This window comes from Anomaloglossus baeobatrachus (assembly GCF_048569485.1).
Source record: "Anomaloglossus baeobatrachus isolate aAnoBae1 chromosome 5 unlocalized genomic scaffold, aAnoBae1.hap1 SUPER_5_unloc_26, whole genome shotgun sequence".
NCBI classification, from domain to species: domain Eukaryota; kingdom Metazoa; phylum Chordata; class Amphibia; order Anura; family Aromobatidae; genus Anomaloglossus; species Anomaloglossus baeobatrachus.
In genome coordinates this window covers 537680-558313 of record NW_027441802.1, presented here as the reverse complement: position 1 = coordinate 558313, position 20634 = coordinate 537680, and the positions used below count along the sequence as shown (strand labels likewise).

The following is a 20634-nucleotide window of genomic DNA, read 5'->3' as shown; positions in this document are numbered from 1 at the left end:
TTTTAGGTTTAGGAAAGTATAATTATATATTTTATATGATTATCAGTCACGGCCTACCATAACATGAATCCACATTATTATATTATTGAACATACAACATGAATAATGCAGATTGAGTATTATTCATCATTATTATTGATATTAATCCATTATCGCCAAATAAGGAAAGAAGGTCTGTTATTTTAATGATGCATTAATTCATTTTCGGGGTTTCATTAATAATAATAATAATAATTCACCCGCTTCAAGGGGGAATTGTAAAAAACATTAAAATTAATACATCTAGTTATCAAACATTTTATAGTAGGACATATTATATGTTTTCACAGTTTTGTCTATATTGGAAGGGCATAGCTTATTGATAAAGTTTTTATAAGGAATAAATAATAAGGTATCTGTATTAAGTATGGATAGATGCTGACATAGCATGGTATATATATATATATGTATATATATATCCTTCCATCTGATTATGTCATGTGTAACTGTGTTCAGCTGAAATACCCTATATGGATTGGACAGTTGTCATTGACACACAGTGGGAGGGGGTGGCTGCTCACTCCTGCTCCGAGAGTCAATCCACACATGTCGAAGCTGATCCATCCCGTCCATCCAGCCTCTAAGAAGCATGTCTGTCTGTTCCTTTGATCCTGCATTCACCCAAGATGAAGCAAGATATGGTTGTTCTCTCAGGAACTCAAGAAAGACTAATTGAACTCTTTTACGTAAGCTAATGAAGTATATATTTTTTCCTTTTCTGTAACTGAACTGCAACTTTATAATTTAGCAATCATTTTTATCAGATATAAACTACATTTATTTTTTATACATTTTGTAGTCCATTTTTCATGCGTCTTATCGCATATTTGAAGAAAAATATATTTAAGAGTATATTTTTAACAGTGCACAGCCCGCAGCAATAACTGACCTGCGGTGCGGCTTTCCGAGGCCGCAGTATGTCAGTTATTTGCTGTGGAGTCGCATAGGGAGAACACAAGCAGGAGACCGCAGCGCACCGAACCCTGATCGTGGGCACGGGCAGCTGCGTTCTCCTGCGGAGGAGACTTGTGGCCCTACAGGTCACGATGCCCATCCGTTACAGATTGGAGGATAAATAGAAATCTGTTAGCGGATCTGTCCTCCATAGACTCCCATGTTAAAGAAAACTGATCCTGCAGAAATCATTTTTCCCAACGGATGATTACAGGACGTGTGGACTCAGCCTAATTCTGCCTTATGTGGCATGTCTTGTTCACAACCCTCCTCCGCTCTCATAATGAACAACCATCAGTATAAATCTCATCTTAAAACGCCATGCATGGCCTGGCCCCGATCTCCTGACCTGAATCCCCATATATGCTCTGAGACTGCTGAGGTCAGGTCAGGAGACCCATGGCCAGGCCATGCACTGCGGCCCAAGTGCAGACTGGTTTTCACTGACTGCTGAATGAGCCTTATAGTGAATCTGTCAGCAGGTTTTTTCTCCCCCATCTGAGAGCAGCATAATGTAGAGACACATACCCTGATTCCAGTGATGTGTCACTTACTGGGCTGTTTGCTGTCATTGTGATAAAATCCATGTTTTCTCTGCTGCAGATCTAGCAGTTATACAGAGCTCATGAATATGCTGGACTACTTGCAGCATGCCAAGTAGTCCTGTAATGATAATCTCCTGCTGATTAACCAGTGATGTTATCAAAACTACACTAAGCAGCCCAATAAGTGACAATCGCTGGAATCAGGATCTCTTCCCCTATGTTATGCTGCGCTCAGATTAGTTGTTAAAAACCTGGTGACAGATTCCATTTGAAGGGCTTGTCAGGTCTAAATCCACAAGTCTGCATTATCAGAATTTGGTTTCAATTAGTTTAAAAACTGTATGTGACACATTCCCTTAAAGAAAAAAAAATAGATAAACCAAAAATAAATATATAAGAAAAAAGTTAGATATAAAAAAAAAAAAGTTAGAGCAGAGTAGGGCCCTGCCAAAAGAGTCCACCTTGTCGTGGAGGCAGGCTTACAAAAATCTGATGGCCAAAACAAAATCTGATGGCTGCGTGTGTGACACGGTGTTCAGTGTGAAGGGTTAATGTGTGATTGGTGAGGCTGCAGTGCAGAAGTGAAGTTTTCCAAGAGTGGCGGTGGGACTGTGGAAGATTCATGGGGTGGAGGCGGAGCTGGGGTGGAGCCTCAAGGGGCCCTGAAATTTTGCCAGTATGGGGCCACGAAATTCCTAGTGGCAGCCCTGCTTGCATGGGTGTTTTGAGGATTAATAAAGTGGTATAAGAGGGTATATATACACGTTGTGCACACACAACACCGCTACATACATGTCATGCACACACGGCTCTGTTACATACACAGCTCCATTCCGTAGATATCGTACACACATGGCACAGTTCTGTACACATCGTACACATGTGGCTCTGCTCCATATACGTCATACACAAATTTTCAGCAACTTGTGATCAAGACCGATCAGGTCCAAACGTTTTTCTTCTAAAGTCGCTCAATAAATCTTCTCCTCACCTGAACTTATCAATAAAGAATTCAATTTAGCAAAGACTGAAACAAGAGTGTGAAGGGGTCACATACATACGCAACAGGGGTCACATACATACGCAACAGGGGTCACATACATACGCAACAGGGGTTTACTATAACCATTCACTGACACCGCGCCTCATCCAGTGTGTGCACACGCCAATATAGGACTACACTGAGGAGCTGATCATGTGACCCCTGACTCCTCCCCTCCATGTGACATCATCACAGGTCCTGTAAGCACAGAGCAGCCATATATCTAGTGTGCGGCTCTGCAGGTGGAGGTGTGTGGAGATTCCCCATTACTGGGACAGGCGGCATTAACCCCTTCAGCTTTGAGACTTTATTGGAGTTTTCCTCTCGCTGATTTCTATGAATCGTGAGGTTTTTTTCCTTTTCCTCTGATAGATACAAACGCCCCAACTATGAGAGGCCGGAAGTGAGGAAACCCGTCTGCCCTCAGTCCTCGGCCCCTTTCTCCCCTCGGTCCTCTGCCCCTTTCTGCCCTCAGTCCTCGGCCCCTTTCTGCCCTCGGTCCTCTGCCCCTTTCTGACCTCGGTCCTCGTCCCCTTTCTGCCCTCGGTCCTCGGCTCCTTTCTTCCCTCGCTCCTCGGCCCCTTTCTGCCCTCACACAGTATAATGTTCCCCCAGAATGTTCTCATTCTATGTTTTCCCTTATTATCTCCAGTAATTGTATTATTACAGCGGATTGTTTATGATGTTACATCGTCATCTTCTCCCCATTCAGGTCCCTACAATGTCGGATCCTCTCAGTGGAGATCTTCTATAGAAGAGAATTCTCCTGATTGACCCATCAAGGATGGAAAAGGAGAGGCATAAGATGGCGGAGAGGACATTACACCTCACCCTAGAGATCCTCTTCCGGCTTACTGGAGAGGTGAGAGTTTCTGATGACGTCACATTACATCATTCTTATCTATGGGAATAACAGATGGACAGAACTGGAGAGGTGAGGACTCTGGAAATGTCTGGAGTGAGATTTATTACTGTGTCTCTCCATAACCAGGATTACACAGTAGTGAAGAAGACCTCTAGTGAGCGCTGTCAGGCCCCTGTGTCTGAGGGATGGGGAAGACCCCTGAGCCCAATCACGGGGCCTCCACCTCACCCCCCGATACATGAGGACATCAATGACCAGAAGATCCTAGAACTCACCTACAAGATGATTGAGCTGCTGACTGGAGAGGTGACACTGCTGGGAATGCTGGGACATTATACAGTAACGCTATGAAGGGATCGGGGGTGACGGTATCATTGTATGTGTCAGGTTCCTATAAGGTGTCAGGACGTCAGTGTCTATTTCTCCATGGAGGAGTGGGAGTATTTAGAAGGACACAAAGATCTGTACAAGGACGTCATGATGGAGTTTCCCCAGTCCCTCACATCACCAGGTAATAGACAGGACTAAATACACACGGCCTATAATTATCTGTATGTAAGGAATGAATTCAGTCCCTGTATGTGTCTCCTCCAGTTCTATCCAGTAAGAGGACAACACCAGAGAGATGTCCCCGTCCTCTTCTCCCACAGGACTGTAAACAAGAAGATCCCGATATTCCTCAGGATCATCAGGTAGATGGAGAGAAGGGGCCATGAAATCCCCCTATGATGTGTAGACGGCTGTGAAGGTCTTGTGCTCAGTCTTGTTTTATCCTCCGGTATTATATGTGTTATACTTGTGTAATGAGAGTGGTGGAGATGGCAGGATTAGGAGAGATAAGAGCTTCGATGATTCCTTTTAATTCTCGTTTACACTACTGTATTTTCAGTGCTGTCCATAAAATAAGACAACGTCTCGCCCTCAGACCATTGTTATTGGATGTGGCAGTGCAGATGGGGGATTTTTCTTTCTCACTGACAGAATCTGCGTGTGAGAATAATCCCAGCATCCTCTAGTGCCTTCTGTAAATCGGAGGAGACTCGTCCATTCAGGTCTGTGTCTGCATAAACCATCAGATTCCCACCAGCTCCACCATACAGCAGACATTGTGTTATGGGTACATTGCAGTTCTGTAATGGAGGAAGCTGTAAATGGTCTTGTAAATGATTAATAGCGGCTGTAAATACCGGATTGTATATGGATGACAAATAAGAAAAGACTTGTCCTAGTTTTCTGGATGAAGCTGTGATGATTCTTTATCCGGCCGTGTGATCCCAGCATTAGAGGCCGTTACATCCCGGGAAGAGATGATTTATCTACAAAGTGTAAAATCTTTCCCTTCCCTGAATATTTCTGCCTGCGGTCACATCCCGTCTGACGGTATAACGGGCTCCGCACCACAAAACTTACATCTAACTCATCAATTCTGTTGGGTTTTTCTAAGACACTTTTTTTTATCTTCTTGTATTAATTAATGTTTTTTGTTCCAGATTCTTCATATTGGTCCAACTGGATCATGAATTTTGTGCACAATAGAAACGCTTTGTATTTTTCCCTTTGACCTGTGTTTTTGACTTTTTAGTGCAAAAAGTCTCATGTTTTCCTAAATTTTGACAAATTTGAACCAAAATATTTGGGCTACATAAAATATCTCTGGTGTGGACTGGAGAACATTTCTGACAAAATTTACTAGTTTTTAGGTTGAAGGTAGACATACCGTTCCTTGAAAAACTATTCACACCCGATGACCTTTTCCACATTTTTTCAGATTACAGCCACAAACAAATAGATTTTATTGGGGTTTTATGTCATACCAACACAAAGTAGCAAACATTTGTAAATTTTTTAAGAAATATAACTCTGAAAATTGTGATATGCATTAGTATTCAGCCCCTGAGTGAATACTTTGCAGGAGCTCCTTTCACTACAATTACTGCTGCCAATCTCTTGGGAGATGTGTCTACCAGCTTTGCACATATAGAGGTGACATTTTTGCCCTTTCTACTCTATAAAACCGCTCTATCTCAGGTAAATTGGATGAAGACGTCTGTGAAGCAATTTTCAATTCTTATGTTTTGCTTTTAAAATTGTCCACTCTTCCATAAAGGCCAAATTTGTGCAGTTTATGACTTATAGTTGTCCTGTGGACAGATTCTCCCCCTGAGCTCTGGATCTCTCCTGCTTTTCCACTGACCACAGGCCTCTTGGCTGCTTCTCTATAATTAGTGCTCTCCTTGCTTGGGATGTTGGTTTAAGTGGACGGCCATGTTTTTGTCATTTTGCAGTTGTGCTATACGTGACAACTCAGCATCTGGAGATTTGTGTGAGGGGTGAACTGTTCTTAATTAGGCCAGACATATTGTGCTTTTGATTGGCAAAGTAAGAGAAGTTAGCCATTGTTTCATGTCAGACCGACCGGAGCCCTATTGTCTGTTAAATATGGATTGCCTCAATCTCTTTGACTACGTCAATTAAAGGAATATTATGCAGTCAGATTGAACTGAACCAAAGAACAGCCATCTCCCACCAATCCTGTAAGACACAATAACCTGAAATGAAAACTGAGGGTATAAAAAGAGCTTTGCTCCTGTCACCACATTCATTCTGCAGGACATCAGTCTAGGATCCACATTTTCAGCTGGAGGATCACAGATCTGCTTCACTGCTCATTGGTGAGCCCACAAATTTGCTTGGAAAACCCAGGTTTGGATCATTCAGTTGCCTGGCTACATATCTTGCTGTGCTTGTTCAGCTTTCTAAGCTTGCTGCTATCTCCTCTTAGTGGGTGCTTGTTAAAACCAGGGTGCTGCTGGCTGGGATAGTTGGCGCAGGAAGGCCCGAAGTCGCAAAGATTCTAATCCCTTGCGAGCCAACGGATGGGAGAGACTCTGTCGCTTGTACCATCTTGTGATCTTGCTGGAAATGTACAATACGTGTTTGCCTGTTGGTGAACCAGTAACATCTTACCAAGGTGTGGTTCCCTCATCCTGTGTTGTTAAAGAAGTGTTCTGCCCACAAGGAAGGAGTGCGGGCGTTCAGTGGGATGAGCCCTGGTCCGAACAGTCTTTCTGAAGACAGCCAGGCCAGCGGACGACTCTACCCACTGACCCTCATGTCTCCACATTATACTCCTGCCATTTTTGGATGATTGATTGAAAAGTGCTTAGTGAGATGTTCAGAGCTTTTGCTATTTTTTTTTTATAACCAAACCCTGCTTTACTCTTCTCCACAACTTTATACCTGACCTGTCTGGTGGGTTCCTTGGTATTCAAGATGCTGTTTGATCCCTAATGTTCTCAAACAAAACTTGTGAAACCTTCACAAAACAGCTGTAGTTATACTGACAATAAATGATACAGATGACTCAATATACTAATTATGTGACTTCTGCAGACAATTGGTCACTCAGGGGCATCATACTACAAGGGGCTTAATACAAATACACGTCACAATATTCAGATTTATATTTTTAAATATTTAGAAAACCATCTATCATTTCCTTTACACTTCACAAATACTTGTTACTTAATGCTGGTATATTACATAAAATCCTAATAAAATACATTTACATTTGTGGGTGTAATGTAAAAATAAGTGCAACGTTCCGAGGGTGTGAATACCTTTTCAAGGGGCAAAATTCCTCCATGACTCTAAATATATCAGACTAGTTCCCTGGATCAATGTCCCATCACAAAATCTACTACTGACAACCTGCAATAATATACTTTTTACTGAAGGCATGCAAGCCCGCCTTGAATTTTTGTAGTCTATCAACAATTATTTCATCATATGTCAGAGAGTTCCATATTCTCACTGCTCTTACAGTAGAGAATCCCCATCTGTGATTATGACTGAACCTCCTTGTCATCATTACAGGCCTCAGTTGTAAAAAGCTCATTAGAAATATCTCAGTAATGCCCCTGATAAACTGGTACATTGTAATAAAATCGCCCCGTAGCCTTTGTGTTTCCAAAATAAATAACCCCAAGCTTGCTAGCCTGTCCTCCTAGTGCAGACCTTCCATTCCTTTAATGGTCGCTCTTCTCTGCACCCGCTCTAGTTCAGTTATGTCCTCCTCATTCACTGGAGCCCGAAATTGTGCAGAATATTGTAAGTGTGGCCGCACTAGTGACTTGTATAGAGGCAAAACTGTTCTTGTCCGGAGCATCTGTGCCTCGTTCACTACATCCTATTATATTATCTGCCTCGGCAGAAGCTTCGTAGCACTGGTCGGTTTTCTCGTCCAGCCAGATGCCCACGTCTTTTTCAGTGTCATTATTATGCAGTAATTTTGCAAATATTTAAAAAACAATTGCAGTTTAAAAATCAGCCCAAAAAATCTGGAAAACTAAAAACCTGCAAACAGATGAATATTATAAAATAGTCACGTGCCATACATATCAAGTAAAAGCCGCTTCTTAATATTATTGGATAAAGAATCTTCATTTCGGTTCCTGCAGCCCAAAACCATGAATTGTCTTCTCCTTCATGCCATACATGATAGCGTTATTTCTGCAGCCAGTGATCGGATATAAAGTCTCCAGTAATTATATTACTATACAGGATTCTTTATGATGTTACATCGTCATCTTCTCCCCATTCAGGTCCCTACAATATCGGATCCTCTCAGTGGAGATCTTCTATATAAGAGAATTCTCCTAATTGCCCCATCAAGGATGGATATGGACAGGGACAAGATGGCGGAGAGGATATTACACCTCACCCTAGAGATCCTCTTCCGGCTTACTGGAGAGGTGAGAGATTCTGATGACGTCACATTACATCATTCTTATCTATGGGAATAACAGATGGACAGAACTGGAGAGGTGAGGACTCTGGAAATGTCTGGAGTGAGATTTATTACTGTGTATCTCCATAACCAGGATTACACAGTAGTGAAGAAGACCTCTAGTGAGCGCTGTCAGGCCCCTGTGTCTGAGGGATGGGGAAGACCCCTGAGCCCAATCACGGGGCCTCCACCTCACCCCCCGATACATGAGGACATCAATGACCAGAAGATCCTAGAACTCACCTACAAGATGATTGAGCTGCTGACTGGAGAGGTGACACTGCTGGGAATGCTGGGACATTATACAGTAACGCTATGAAGGGATCGGGGGGTGACGGTATCATTGTATGTGTCAGGTTCCTATAAGGTGTCAGGACGTCACCATCTATTTCTCCATGGAGGAGTGGGAGTATTTAGAAGGACACAAAGATCTGTACAAGGACGTCATGATGGAGGATCCCCAGCCCCTCACATCACCAGGTAATAGACAGGACTAAATACACACGGCCTATAATTATCTGTATGTAAGGAATGAATTCAGTCCCTGTATGTGTCTCCTCCAGTTCTATCCAGTAAGAGGACAACACCAGAGAGATGTCCCCGTCCTCTTCTCCCACAGGACTGTAAACAAGAAGACCCCGATGTTCCTCAGGATGTGTTTCCTCCAGCTCTACCCAGTAAGAGATATCTACTCATGTACTTTCTGCACTAATTTTGTGTTTACATTTTAGGCTTTCTGCTCTGTTTTTTTTTCAGCTGTATTTTCTTTGCTTCTGCTTCTTCTGCTGTTTGTTTCTAGTCCCTTTTCTATGTTGTTATGAAGGCAACTCAAAGACCTGCAGAGGGCTCATGAATACCCTGTTTCCCTGAAAATAAGACCTACCCTGAAAATAAGCCATAGCATGATTTTATGGGATTAAAAATAAGCCTTAGTTACAGTCAGGGCCATCGTTGGGAGGTGTCAAACTGCACAATTTATCAAGAACCCCAGTCTCTTAGGGTCCCCGTTAGTTGTATTCTGAGGTTGATTGTTTAAGGACCTTTGATGACTTCAAAGTCATGTGACATGATGTAACCAAAGGTCTCTTATTTGGAGGAGTCTAAACTGAACAGGACACAGGCTGGCATGAAGGACTGGCATCAGGGGAACGGGAGAGCAAACTAGGCAGTTTCATAGGGCCCCCATTCTTTTAGGGGCCTCAGTGTTTATATCCAATTATATGACTGCTTAAAGATCTTTTTGACATCATGGCATGTGACCAAAGGTCTCTTATTTGCAGGAGTCTAAAGCTGAAAAGGAGACGGGCTGGTGTGTGTGTGTGTGTGTGTGTGTGTGTGTGTGTGTGTGTGTGTGTGTGTGTTAACCAGCTTTGACAAAATAAGCAGAGCTTGGCCAGAACAAGGGTGTGATGCCACCGCGTCTTTACATCTTAATAAACTGCGGTGTTCCCTATGCCAGAAATCTCACTACAGTCCCTGACGTCATTTTTCAGTGTACAGTAACAATCTTGATGAATTGGGGCCCTAATGTTTATCTTCATAGACCGCAATACCCTGCTACGGTTATAAAGCCTAAGGATAGGTCATCAATGTTACACACCTGGACAACCCATTTAAATATCCAGCATCGGTCTCTCTCTAACAGAGGCGGCTCTTAGCCTTTTAAACTTGCATGTCCATTTTTGACAGCATCGTCAAAATGGAACTCACACATACCAACTCCTGTCTGCGCCCTGTGATGCGATTGCGGGACGCTGAAGAGTTACTAAGTTCCCCATCACTGCTGTATTGTTACTCTTCTCAAGCTGAAAATAGAAAATTAATTACAACTAGAGATGAGCGAGTACTGTAATATTCGTAATAGCTATAATCGTAACGAGTACTTTGTAATATTCGTGTATTCGTTCTGAATAGGGAGTACAGTGCAAGTCAATGGGAAATGCGAATAATTTTCTGCTGGGCCTGAGGCCTGCGACACACATCCGTGCCGCCGGCACGTGTTTGTCATTTTTTACACGTACCGGCGGCACGGAGACACGTACACCAATGCTACCCTATTGTAGCAGGCACACACACGTAAAACCACACGGAACGTGTGTCCGTGTGCGTTTGTACGTGTGTGCGTTTTTCAAAGCGCTGACATGTCAGTGTTTTCTCCCGCAGCACGGGTGTCACACGGCCCGCACCCGTACCACACGGGTGTAGTGTGGATGCGGTCCCGTGTGACACGCGCCGGAGAAAACACACGTGTCAGTGAAAAAAAAAAAAATATTTACTCACCTTCCCCAGCCCTCCTGTCTCTGCCGCTGCTGCCTCTTGCTGCCGACCGCTGCTCATTAATCTCATAGAATATTCACTTCACTGCCTGGCAGCAGCAGCAGCGGGGAGACGGCAGGGCTGGAGACCGAGGATCAGCACCACGGACAGCAGCGCGGACTGCAGGAAGGACCAGGTGAGTATGTTAATTACCGGTTCTACGTGTGCTATCGCGGATAGCACACGTAGAACACACGTGTCCCGCACGTACCAGAGACATGTACTTACCTGCACGCAACACGCAGGGGAAATACGTGTCTCTCGGCACGTGCGTGATTTTCACGTGAATGTGGCAGAGGCCTAACAGAGAGGTCTGGGGGCCTGAGGAAAAGGATGAAATGGATGGGAAAGTGATGTAACTGAATGGGGAGAGCCTGGAGGATATGCCTGCATGCATTTCTGACTCACATATGGTTTCTGGGAACAAGGATGTCACATTATTACGCCACTTTTACAGATGCACAAGATCACCTAACCTAAATTGCCTTTTACAGGCCAGAAAGGTTGATAAACAGTTTTCCCTGCATAATCAATTGTATATAAGGCTAAATAAACCAGAGAAAACAAAAGTCCCCTTTAACTTTTGTTCACATGTAGTGTTTTTGACTTTTTTTTCTTTTATAATTGGGAGGGGCCTGACTTATGCATTTTGTAGGTCCCTGTGCCATATATAATTTCTAGTTTGCTATTCCCAAGTACTTTAGAAGGCCACCTAGAACGCGTTTATTGGTATCTTGATCATTCACTTGAGAGGTTTCAAGTGGTCCTGTAACATACAGTGCAGACCAAAAGTTTGGACACACCTTCTCATTCAAAGAGTTTTCTTTATTTCATGACTGAAAATTGTAGATTCACATTGAAGGCATCAAAACTATGAATTAACACATGTGGAATGAAATACTTAATAAAAAAAGTGTGAAACAACTGAAAATATGTCTTATATTCTAGGTTCTTCAAAGTAGCCACCTTTTGCTTTGATTACTGCTTTGCACACTCTTGGCATTCTCTTGATGAGCTTCAAGAGGTAGTCACCGGAAATGGTTTTCCAACAGTCTTGAAGGAGTTCCCAGAGATGCTTAGCACTTGTTGGCCCTTTTGCCTTCATCTCGATTGGGTTCAGGTCTGGTGACTGTGGAGGCCAGGTCATCTGGTGTAGCACCCCATCACTCTCCTTCTTAGTCAAATAGCCTTTAAGCAGCCTGGAGGTGTGTTTGGGGTCATTGTCCTATCCAATCTACAATTTTCAGAGTCATGAAAATAAAGAAAACTCTTTGAATGAGAAAGTGTGTCCGAACTTTTGGTCTGTACTGTACGTCTTGGAGGGACTCCTGTACATTTGGGCGGTCCCTCCCTCATTGAGACTCAGATGATGGAATACATATTCCATAGCAGTTTACAATGTGCCCATTGTAGCGTTGGGCTTTACCCTCCTCCTCCTTCATTTCATTCTGCAGCCCTCAGTTCAAGTTTTCAGAGGGCCTGCAAGTGTCAGGAAAGCTGAGTTTGGTGAGGGCCCTGAGGTGGCCCAGTAACATACGTTTGGGAGGGACTGTGCTCACTTATACATTTAGGCAGTCCCTCCCCCATTGAGACTCATATGATGGAATACATATTCCATAGAAGTTTACAATGTGCCTATTGTGGCACTGGGCTTTACCATCCTCCTCCAATTTACCGGTCTGGAATGTGAATGTGTGTAAGCCAGAATAGCGAGAGCAGATATTGTCTTGGATGGCAGACAACAAGGTTTCTTTGCATTTTTCAAGCAGCAACAAATCTTCCATGACCACACAGTCTACTGTGGATACACAGAAGGGTGGCCCATCCAATCTTCAACCTGGTTCTCCTTCCTCCCCCCATCATCAGTCACATGAGACATATTACCCCTAGCTTGGCCACTCTGAGGATCTGTTTTGTACATATCCTTTGGTTGGCTCTGGCTTCTCACTGTGCAGCATTGAAGAGTGACGGGAGAAGGTGGCGTGCGTTGATGCGCAAGTATTTGAGGACCTACAGCCAGAAGAAAGCCACTTTGAGGAACTTGATTTACTGTCTCCAGAGGTGGAGGCTGCTGATGATGAGACACAGTTTCCATCAGGTCCGCCTACAATGTCAACTGTGAAGGAAAATGAGATGGAAGATGAGGTGGTCGATGATGAGTCCACTGATCCAACCAGGACCGTTGACATGCATAGCCAGCACAGCAACACAAAGGAAGATGGATATGTCCACCAACACAGGCACCAAGGGGTAGTGGTTTGCCCAGAGTGAGAACTTGGTCAACTGTTCCGAACTGCACCCCCACCGTGGACCAAGCCAGGGCAAGGAGGCCTTCAGCCGCTGTCTGTTAGTTTTTTTTCTGAAAGTCCTTCAGAGAAAAACATTGTAATCTGTAGCATCTGCCATCCAAGTTGAGCAGAGGCCAAGGCAAAGGCAACCTGAGCACCACCAGTGTGCAGACCCACATGGCAGCCAAGCACCCCAGTAATAATAATAATAATAATAATAATAATAATAATATTTTTTTCTATAGCGCCAACATATTCTGCAGCGCAATTCAGAGGCACATATCTAAGCAGGTAACAGTTATGAAAAATACAATAATTATAGCAAAAAACAAAAAAAGACAACCCTGCTGATGAGAGCTTACATCTACAATGAAGTGGTGGAAGAGACAAGGTACAGGTGCTCATTTCCAATGACAAGCCAGCCATCTCAAAGAAATGGATGATAGATAAAGGTTGCCTGAACCAGTCAGCCAATCTTTGAGATACTTTTGGGTGGAGTTTGATAGAGAGTTATGTTGTGAGAAGTCGTGGATGGACTATTAGGAATGTGATAGGCCACCCTAAAAAAATGCGTTTTTAGAAAACTTCTGAAGCTGAGTAAGTTGTGGTTCGTCCTGGTTTCTTGGGTCGGAGAATTCCAGAGGATTGGTGCAATTCGGGAGAAGTCTTGGATCTGGGAGTGTGAGGTTTGGATTAGTGTGGATGTTAGTCAAAAATTGTTTGCGGAGCATAGAGAACGGGTAGTGTGATAGACAGAGATGAGAGTGGAGATGTAGGGGGAGTGCCGCACTGTGGAGAGCTTTATGGGTGAGAACAAGCAGTTTGAATTGGATCCTGTGATATATGGACAGCCAGTGCAATGACTGGCACAGAACAGAAGCATCTGAGTAACGGTTAGCCAGGTAGGTGACTGTTACGAGGGGGACCCGGGGAAGCGTGCCAAGAAGGGAAATTGACAGCTTCCGACGGTCAAGGTCCACTGTGCGGTGTAAGGGACCGCCGCTATGGTGGGTGAAGAGTGAGCGGGTTGCTGCTAGCGATCGTCTGGAATGTCACAGACGATCTATGTACACCGATCTGCCCTAACCCGTGAGGGTTGTATGGCACGGATCTCACGGCTCGGTGTACCTGTTGCACGAGGGTAGCACAGAGGTGCCCACGCACGTGTGCTTTCAATAACCAGGTGAGTCCGGTGGAGACTTGAGGAGCTCACCTGGGACAGGAACACGGCCTGTTGAAGGGGATACTGCCGGAGCAGCAAGGCAGGAACACGGCCTGCAAACGAGGTACTGCCTAAGCAGCAAGAGCCAAGCCCACAAAAGACAGTAATGCCTGAGCAGTGGCGTGGCAGCACGCTGCCAGACATCCAAACATAGAAGGACGGTCGCGCGCCGCCATGATGGCAGGAGAAGCTTTTAAGGAGGTGTCGTTCCACCCAAGGGCGGGCGCGAGGCGGAGATGACGGACTTGACCCAATCAGGGTCCACGACGTCCCAGCCTGGCCAGTCAGGATTCACCACGTCACCAGCCTTGTCATCAAGCCGTGTGACGTCAATGGGCGAATCAGAACCCACCACGCATTGCACATGCTCACCCTCCTGCCTCTGGGAAATAGAGGCGGGATCCTCGGTCTCACAATGTGCAGAGATAACGGGAGTCTCACTGCTTCCCTGAGCAGTAAACCTCTGCACATTGCGCAACCTCGCAGACCTTCGGGGCCGCTGAGCAGGAGGGCCTGCGGCAGGCCAGGAATGGGAGACCGCTTCACTCCTTGTAACAGGAGAACCACTAGGTGTCACCCTTCTGCTGCCTCTCTGAGAAGGTATCTCCTGCACACTGTGCGGTCTGGCAGACCTTCGGTGCTGCTGAGCAGGAGCGCTCGTGGCAGGCAAGGAATGGGAGACTGCCTCAGGAGAGCCACGAGATGTAACAGGTGACTCTGGCTGCAGCATGAAGGATGGACTGTAGAGGAGAGATTCTAGTTGGGGGAAGACCGATTAATAGAGAATTGCAGTAGTCAAGGCAGGAGTGGATCAGGGCCACAGTATGGGTTTTTGTAGTTTCCATGGTAAGAAAGGAGCGGATTTTAGAGATGTTCTTGAGTTGCAAGCGACAGGAGCGGCCAAGAGATTGTCTGTAGGAGGTGAAGGAGAGATCGGTGTTAAGCATAACCCCCAGACAGTGAGTCTGCTGCCTAGGAGTTATCGTCCAACAATAGAGATAGGGCAGCACTCACCAACGTTCAGTAAAAAAGACTTTATTTATTCATGGTGCAGGTAAAAAGGCAGGAGCAGAGACGACAGCAGGGCCCCCTCATGGACGACAGCCGTTTCGCGTGTACTCACGCTTCCTCGGGTCCATATGGACAGGCATAGACCGCCACCTTATGAGGGGGTTGCGTCCAGTCTACATCACTGCCCAATTAAAAACAGCTGAGAAGTATAACACATCAAGCAAGTGCAACTTGCAAAATAACATCAAGTGGACAATCCAAAAGAACCGTCCACATATACATAACAGAAAGGACACATGTTAGTCATACAAAACAAACATTTTTCACAAAAAAAACTGAAAGATCATTTTTGTCATTTAAACCCAAATTACCTTGGGCTCTGTACTTGATAATAAGTCTTGCCTCGACTTGCAGCAGCATCTTATGCAGGTCGCCCCCTTGTGGAGGTAAACTGATTCTCTCTAGGCCTGCAAACCGCAGGACATTAGGATCTCCATTGTGTGAACTGCGCACATGCTCAATAAGCCGAGGGGAGCCTTTACCAGATTTCACAGAATTATAATGTTCTTTAAACCTGACATACATCGGCCTGATGGTTTTCCAATATAAAATCGTCCGCAGCCACAAAAGACCACATACACAACAAAATTTGTTTTGCATGAAATAAAACGATTGACGTTATGCACAGAGGATCCAACAGTGATCGATTTACCTGTTATGTGTGAACTGCAAAACCTGCAGTTCCCACACCTATAATTGCCAACGGGGCTATCCCTTTCTAACCAAGTAGATGGCTGCGACAGCCTATTTCTGACCAGCACATCTTTCAGATTACTGCCCCTTCGGTAAGTAACCAGGGGCTTTTTAGCAGTCATTTCGCTGAGATCGGTGTCCTGCTCCAAGATGTGCCAATTTCTATGTAGGGCATTTTTTATCACAGACTCGAGTGGACCAAATTTAAAATTAAAAATAAATCTACGTTGCTGCACTCTTCTTGGGGGCCGGTCTGCGGTGCCAGTAACATCACGTTCAGCGTGTTTTAATACGCATTTATCAAAAGCAGATTGTATAACATGTTCTGGGTACCCTCTTGCCCTCAATCTTCCCTTTTAAGTGCTCCGATTGCTGCAAAAAAACCGCATCGTTGTTATTGATGCGGCGCAGTCTCACAAACTGACTATATGGAAGTGCATTTTTTGTATGTACCGGGTGAGCACTACCAAAATGCAACAGGGCATTGGAAGCAGTCGGCTTACGGTATACTTTGGTTTGTACACGCCCCTCCTCAATAGTAACAGCAACATCCAAGAAATTTAAAGACTGACCCCCGTAATCTGAGGTGAACGACATATTCATTGTGTTGCTAGTATTAAGGTAACTAACAAATTCAGAAAATTGTTCAGGGGAGCCATCCCACACAACGAATATGTCGTCCACATATCTCAGATAAAATTTGATGAACCGGAGGAAAGGATTAGAAGCGACAAAGACATACTTACTTTCAAAGACTCCCAAAAAAAATGTTTGCGAGGGCACAAGCAACGGGCGTACCCATTGCTGTGCCCCCACACTGCAAGAACCACCTATCCAGGAACATGAACGCATTCTTGCTTAGGATGAAGTCTGCTGTCAACTCTGCTCCTGCCTTTTTACCTGCACCATGAATAAAAAAAGTCTTTTTTACTGGACGTTGGTGAGTGCTGCCCTATCTCTATTGTTGGACTCTATCCAGGAACTTTTTTTGCTTGGGGGATAAGCACCACCTGCCCAGTGTATGTGGAGGATTACCGCCTGCCGTCTACACAAGCAACACGGCTGATGCCCAGGGGTGGGTAGCTGCGGCAATTTCTGTTGATTGATCTGCTAGAAGTTATCGTGGTACCACACACAGAGAGGGGAGGTTAGAGAATAGAAGTAGTTCAGTTTTGGAAAGTGAAGTTTCAAATAATAAGCAGAAATGACATTGGAAACTGCAGACAGACAGTAGGTGGGCAGAACACCAAGGTACTAAATTTGTGTCTGCGGGTCAAACCACTGCCATGTCACCTGTGCTACGTCCTTCACAATCTGCTGTCCAGGAAGCAGGCACTCATACATCCTGTCCACTATCTGTGATTGCACAGACACAGTAAACATTAACCACATCCACTTCCTTGTCCCAGTGAAGTGTCCAGTTGTCCGTGCCTGAAAGCTTTGAAAAGAAGCGTAAATACCCAGCCACGCACCCACAGGTACAAAACCTAAACTCACACATTGCCAAATATCTAGCCATGGAGTTGTTGCCTTTTAGGTTTGTGGGAACGCAGTGTTTCCATGATCTCTAGGCTGTGGCTGCCCCAAGATACAGTGTTCCCAGCCCCCACTATTTTGCCCGGTGTGCCATCCCTTCGTTACACAAGTACGTGTTTTAAATAATCTCAACCGTGCTCTGACCAACGCCGTAACCGGGAAGGTCCACCTGACAACAAACACGTAGACAAGTTGTTGTGGACACGGATGATAAATATCTGTCACGGCACACTGGGTGAACCTGGTGGAGGCTGGGATAGAGTCGCAAACTGTAACATCACACATTCTACACATGCTAAGAATAGCGAGCCCAACTTCTACCAGTGTTTCCGCCTCATCAAATGCCATTTCCTATCTCCCCTCCTCCTGCTCCTGCTCCTTATGTACCGTACTATTTTACGAATAGTAACGAATACACTTGCTCATCACTAATTACAACAATCAGTAAACGCTGTAAAGAGAAAAATTGATGAAAATGCCAGATGTGTTTTTTATGGACACTACTCCTCCCTGATCAGTCGCGCAGCAGCAGGAACTGGGGAATGGATCGGATACAGGTGAATTGTAACATAGGAACTAATAATTATTTATTACATGTGGTTTTAACTATTTTATTTTTGTCTTTGAAAAAACAACCTCTTTGAAATTGTCTATGTTGTGGATCAATGTAACAAGGAGATTTTGCAGGTTTGGCGAACTGTTATGGCGGCGTCAGGATCTGTTGAAACTACACTTTGCCTGCTAACTTCTCTGATGTCTGTGTTGCAGCGCAGGGAGACTCAGGCGTCTAACTACAGCCTTAAGTAGGCTAGCAAGAGTTAATCTCTGCTGGGCTGCTTGTTAATGTCTTTGATTACATGCTGTAGGGGAGCCAGTATCATTCGCTCCCCTCCTGTATATGCTGGCTGGACTATTTCATTAATGCCATTTATAGTTTACCTATACTGGTCTGGTGAGGTGTTGTGATCCAGACTTACTGAAAGTTGTTGTGCATTATTACTATGAGCTGTTGTGGTGTTAACCCTTGTTGTCTTTTTGTTGCTGCCTTCTTGCTCCTGCTTTTCTCCTTAGTCTCTCACTGTTTTTTTCTGTGAGTTTGCAGTGTGTCTGAATTTTGTTTTTTCCATCTGTCTTAATCTGTTTCCATTATACTCCTGCCCCTTCCTTCACTGGGGGATAACAGATTAGATCTGGTCAGGAGAATAGTAAGGCACAAGACTAGAGTTGAGCGTGGTTCGTAGTTCTCCAGTTCGCGGTTCGAATGATTTTGGGGGGTGTTCTAGATCGAACTAGAACTCGAGCTTTTTGCTAAAAGCTCGATAGCCCGAGTTCCGTTCGAGAACGGTTCTAGCAGCAAAAAGCCAAGCTAGCTAGCTGGCTTTTCCCTGTAATAGTGTAAGTCACTCTGTGACTCACACTATTATGAAATTTCAGCGTATAGTGTGCGGGGACAGCGCGTTCAGATCACTGCTGCTGGGATAATGGCGATCGCCATTTTTTTTTCTTTTTTTTCTGTTCTTCCTTCCCTAAGCGCGCGTGTAGTGGGGCGGGCCAGCATGTCAGCCAATCCCAGACACACACACAGCTAAGTGGACTTTTTGCCAGAGAAGCAACGGCATGTGTCATAGGATGTCCATGTCACATGTCCCTGCATTATAAATACGGGCATCTGCCCGTCAGGACGCCGTTATCTGCCTTCTGCTTCTGGGTGACAGTCACCGCAGACGCATCGCCTGTCGCCGATCCTGCTGTGTACGCTCTACATACAGCACTATACAGAATAGGGATAGAAGTTTCCTTCAGTCCTTTTAAGGGCTAATTACAGCTGGCTCAGAGCCATAGGTGACAGTCAGGTCCGTGGAAACAGTTTTTAACAGCTACAGATAAGAGCGTCTGTGTAGCTAAGCTCATGGACTTCCTTGCTGCATTTCACCATTAGGAGGGATAGAAAGTGAGGCTTCCTTTCCTCTACACTGACCCACAACCCGGCCACTGTACCCTCCTGCCCTTTTTAGCAAAGCCATTTTAATTGCAGAGTGCTGCCAGTTAGTGCCATCCAAAGAGTGGCTGCTGTCCTCCATTATTGTGGCACTTGTGCCACGCAAGTCCCAGCACCTCTGCATTCTCCCCTCCTGCACATTTTTGCAAAGCCTTTTTTATTAAAAAGAGTGATGCCAGTTAGTGGCATCCAAAAAGTTGGTGTTGAACTTCATTAGTGTCCCACTGGTGCCAAGCTATTTCCATCACCTCTGCATTGCACCCTCAAACTCATTGTTACTAAGCCAAACACTGAGGAAACTTAGTGGCATCCTAAAAGTGGCTGTTGGACTTCATTAGTGTCCCACTGGTGCCAAGCAATTTCCAGCACCTCTGCATTGCACCCTCAAACTCATTTTTACTAAGCTATTAGAATAGCAAACTGTGCTGCCAGTTTAAGGGCCATAGTTGCATTGTCGGGGATAGTTATTGTTGTTTATTCTGCTGTCAATAAAGGTAGACCACCGCTGCAATCTACACCACCTCTCAATTTTTACTACCACATTTTAAGTGCACAATCTTGTCTCAATCAAAATGAGTGGCAAAATGACAGATGCTGGTGGAAAGGTGAACAGGCGTGTTGGAAAAAGAAAAAATGTTTGTGTCCGTGGGGAAAGTGGCAAAGCTCCATTAACATCTGCTGAAGATAGGCCATCTACCAGCAAAAGTAAGATGTCTACTACTTTCCATGGACAATCCGATGTGCTCCCTTTTTTACGGACACGAAGAACTGGAACAAAGGTAGATGTTGCCCAAAAAAAGAAAATGCTTGAATGGATCTCAAGTGGTCCAACAAGTGCCCTCTCCTCCACCTCAACTACCGCATCCAAAAATCACCAGTCCTCTGAGTTGTCATCCCAATCACACTTGCTTTCTCCCAGCTCTCAAGTCTCCATCCGCCCTGCACAGTATGGTGGAACAGAGATGGCTGAGTCTGCAGAGCTGTTCAGTCACACTATAGCCTGGGAATCAGAGGTCTGCTCTCAAGCTACAGTGAGTACAGACCAGGAAATGGTCTGCAGTGATGCCCAGAACCTTTGTGACTCAGATTCAGGCCGTGAGGAACAACTTTCTGAACATAATGTTGATCCTTATTCACAAACTGTAACACCTGTTGTTATAGACAATGAGGAACATACTGATGACGATGAGACGCAGATACCAGATTGGGATGACAACTTAAATATTCGGTCAGGGCAGGAAGAGGCTCGGTTTGAGGGTGAGGGGAGTGCAGACA

At 44.8% G+C, this 20634-nt stretch overlaps 1 protein-coding gene across 1 annotated transcript in view; it reads left to right on the top strand.

The window, feature by feature from the left end:
- The window catches only part of LOC142259092 (uncharacterized), a 151567-nt gene that overhangs the window by 122174 nt on the left and 8759 nt on the right, over positions 1 to 20634 (top strand). The window contains exons 4-5 of the mRNA XM_075331610.1: positions 8591 to 8714; positions 8798 to 8911. Coding sequence (XP_075187725.1) covers positions 8591 to 8714; positions 8798 to 8911 — 238 coding nt within the window. The remainder of the gene's footprint in view (positions 1 to 8590; positions 8715 to 8797; positions 8912 to 20634) is intronic.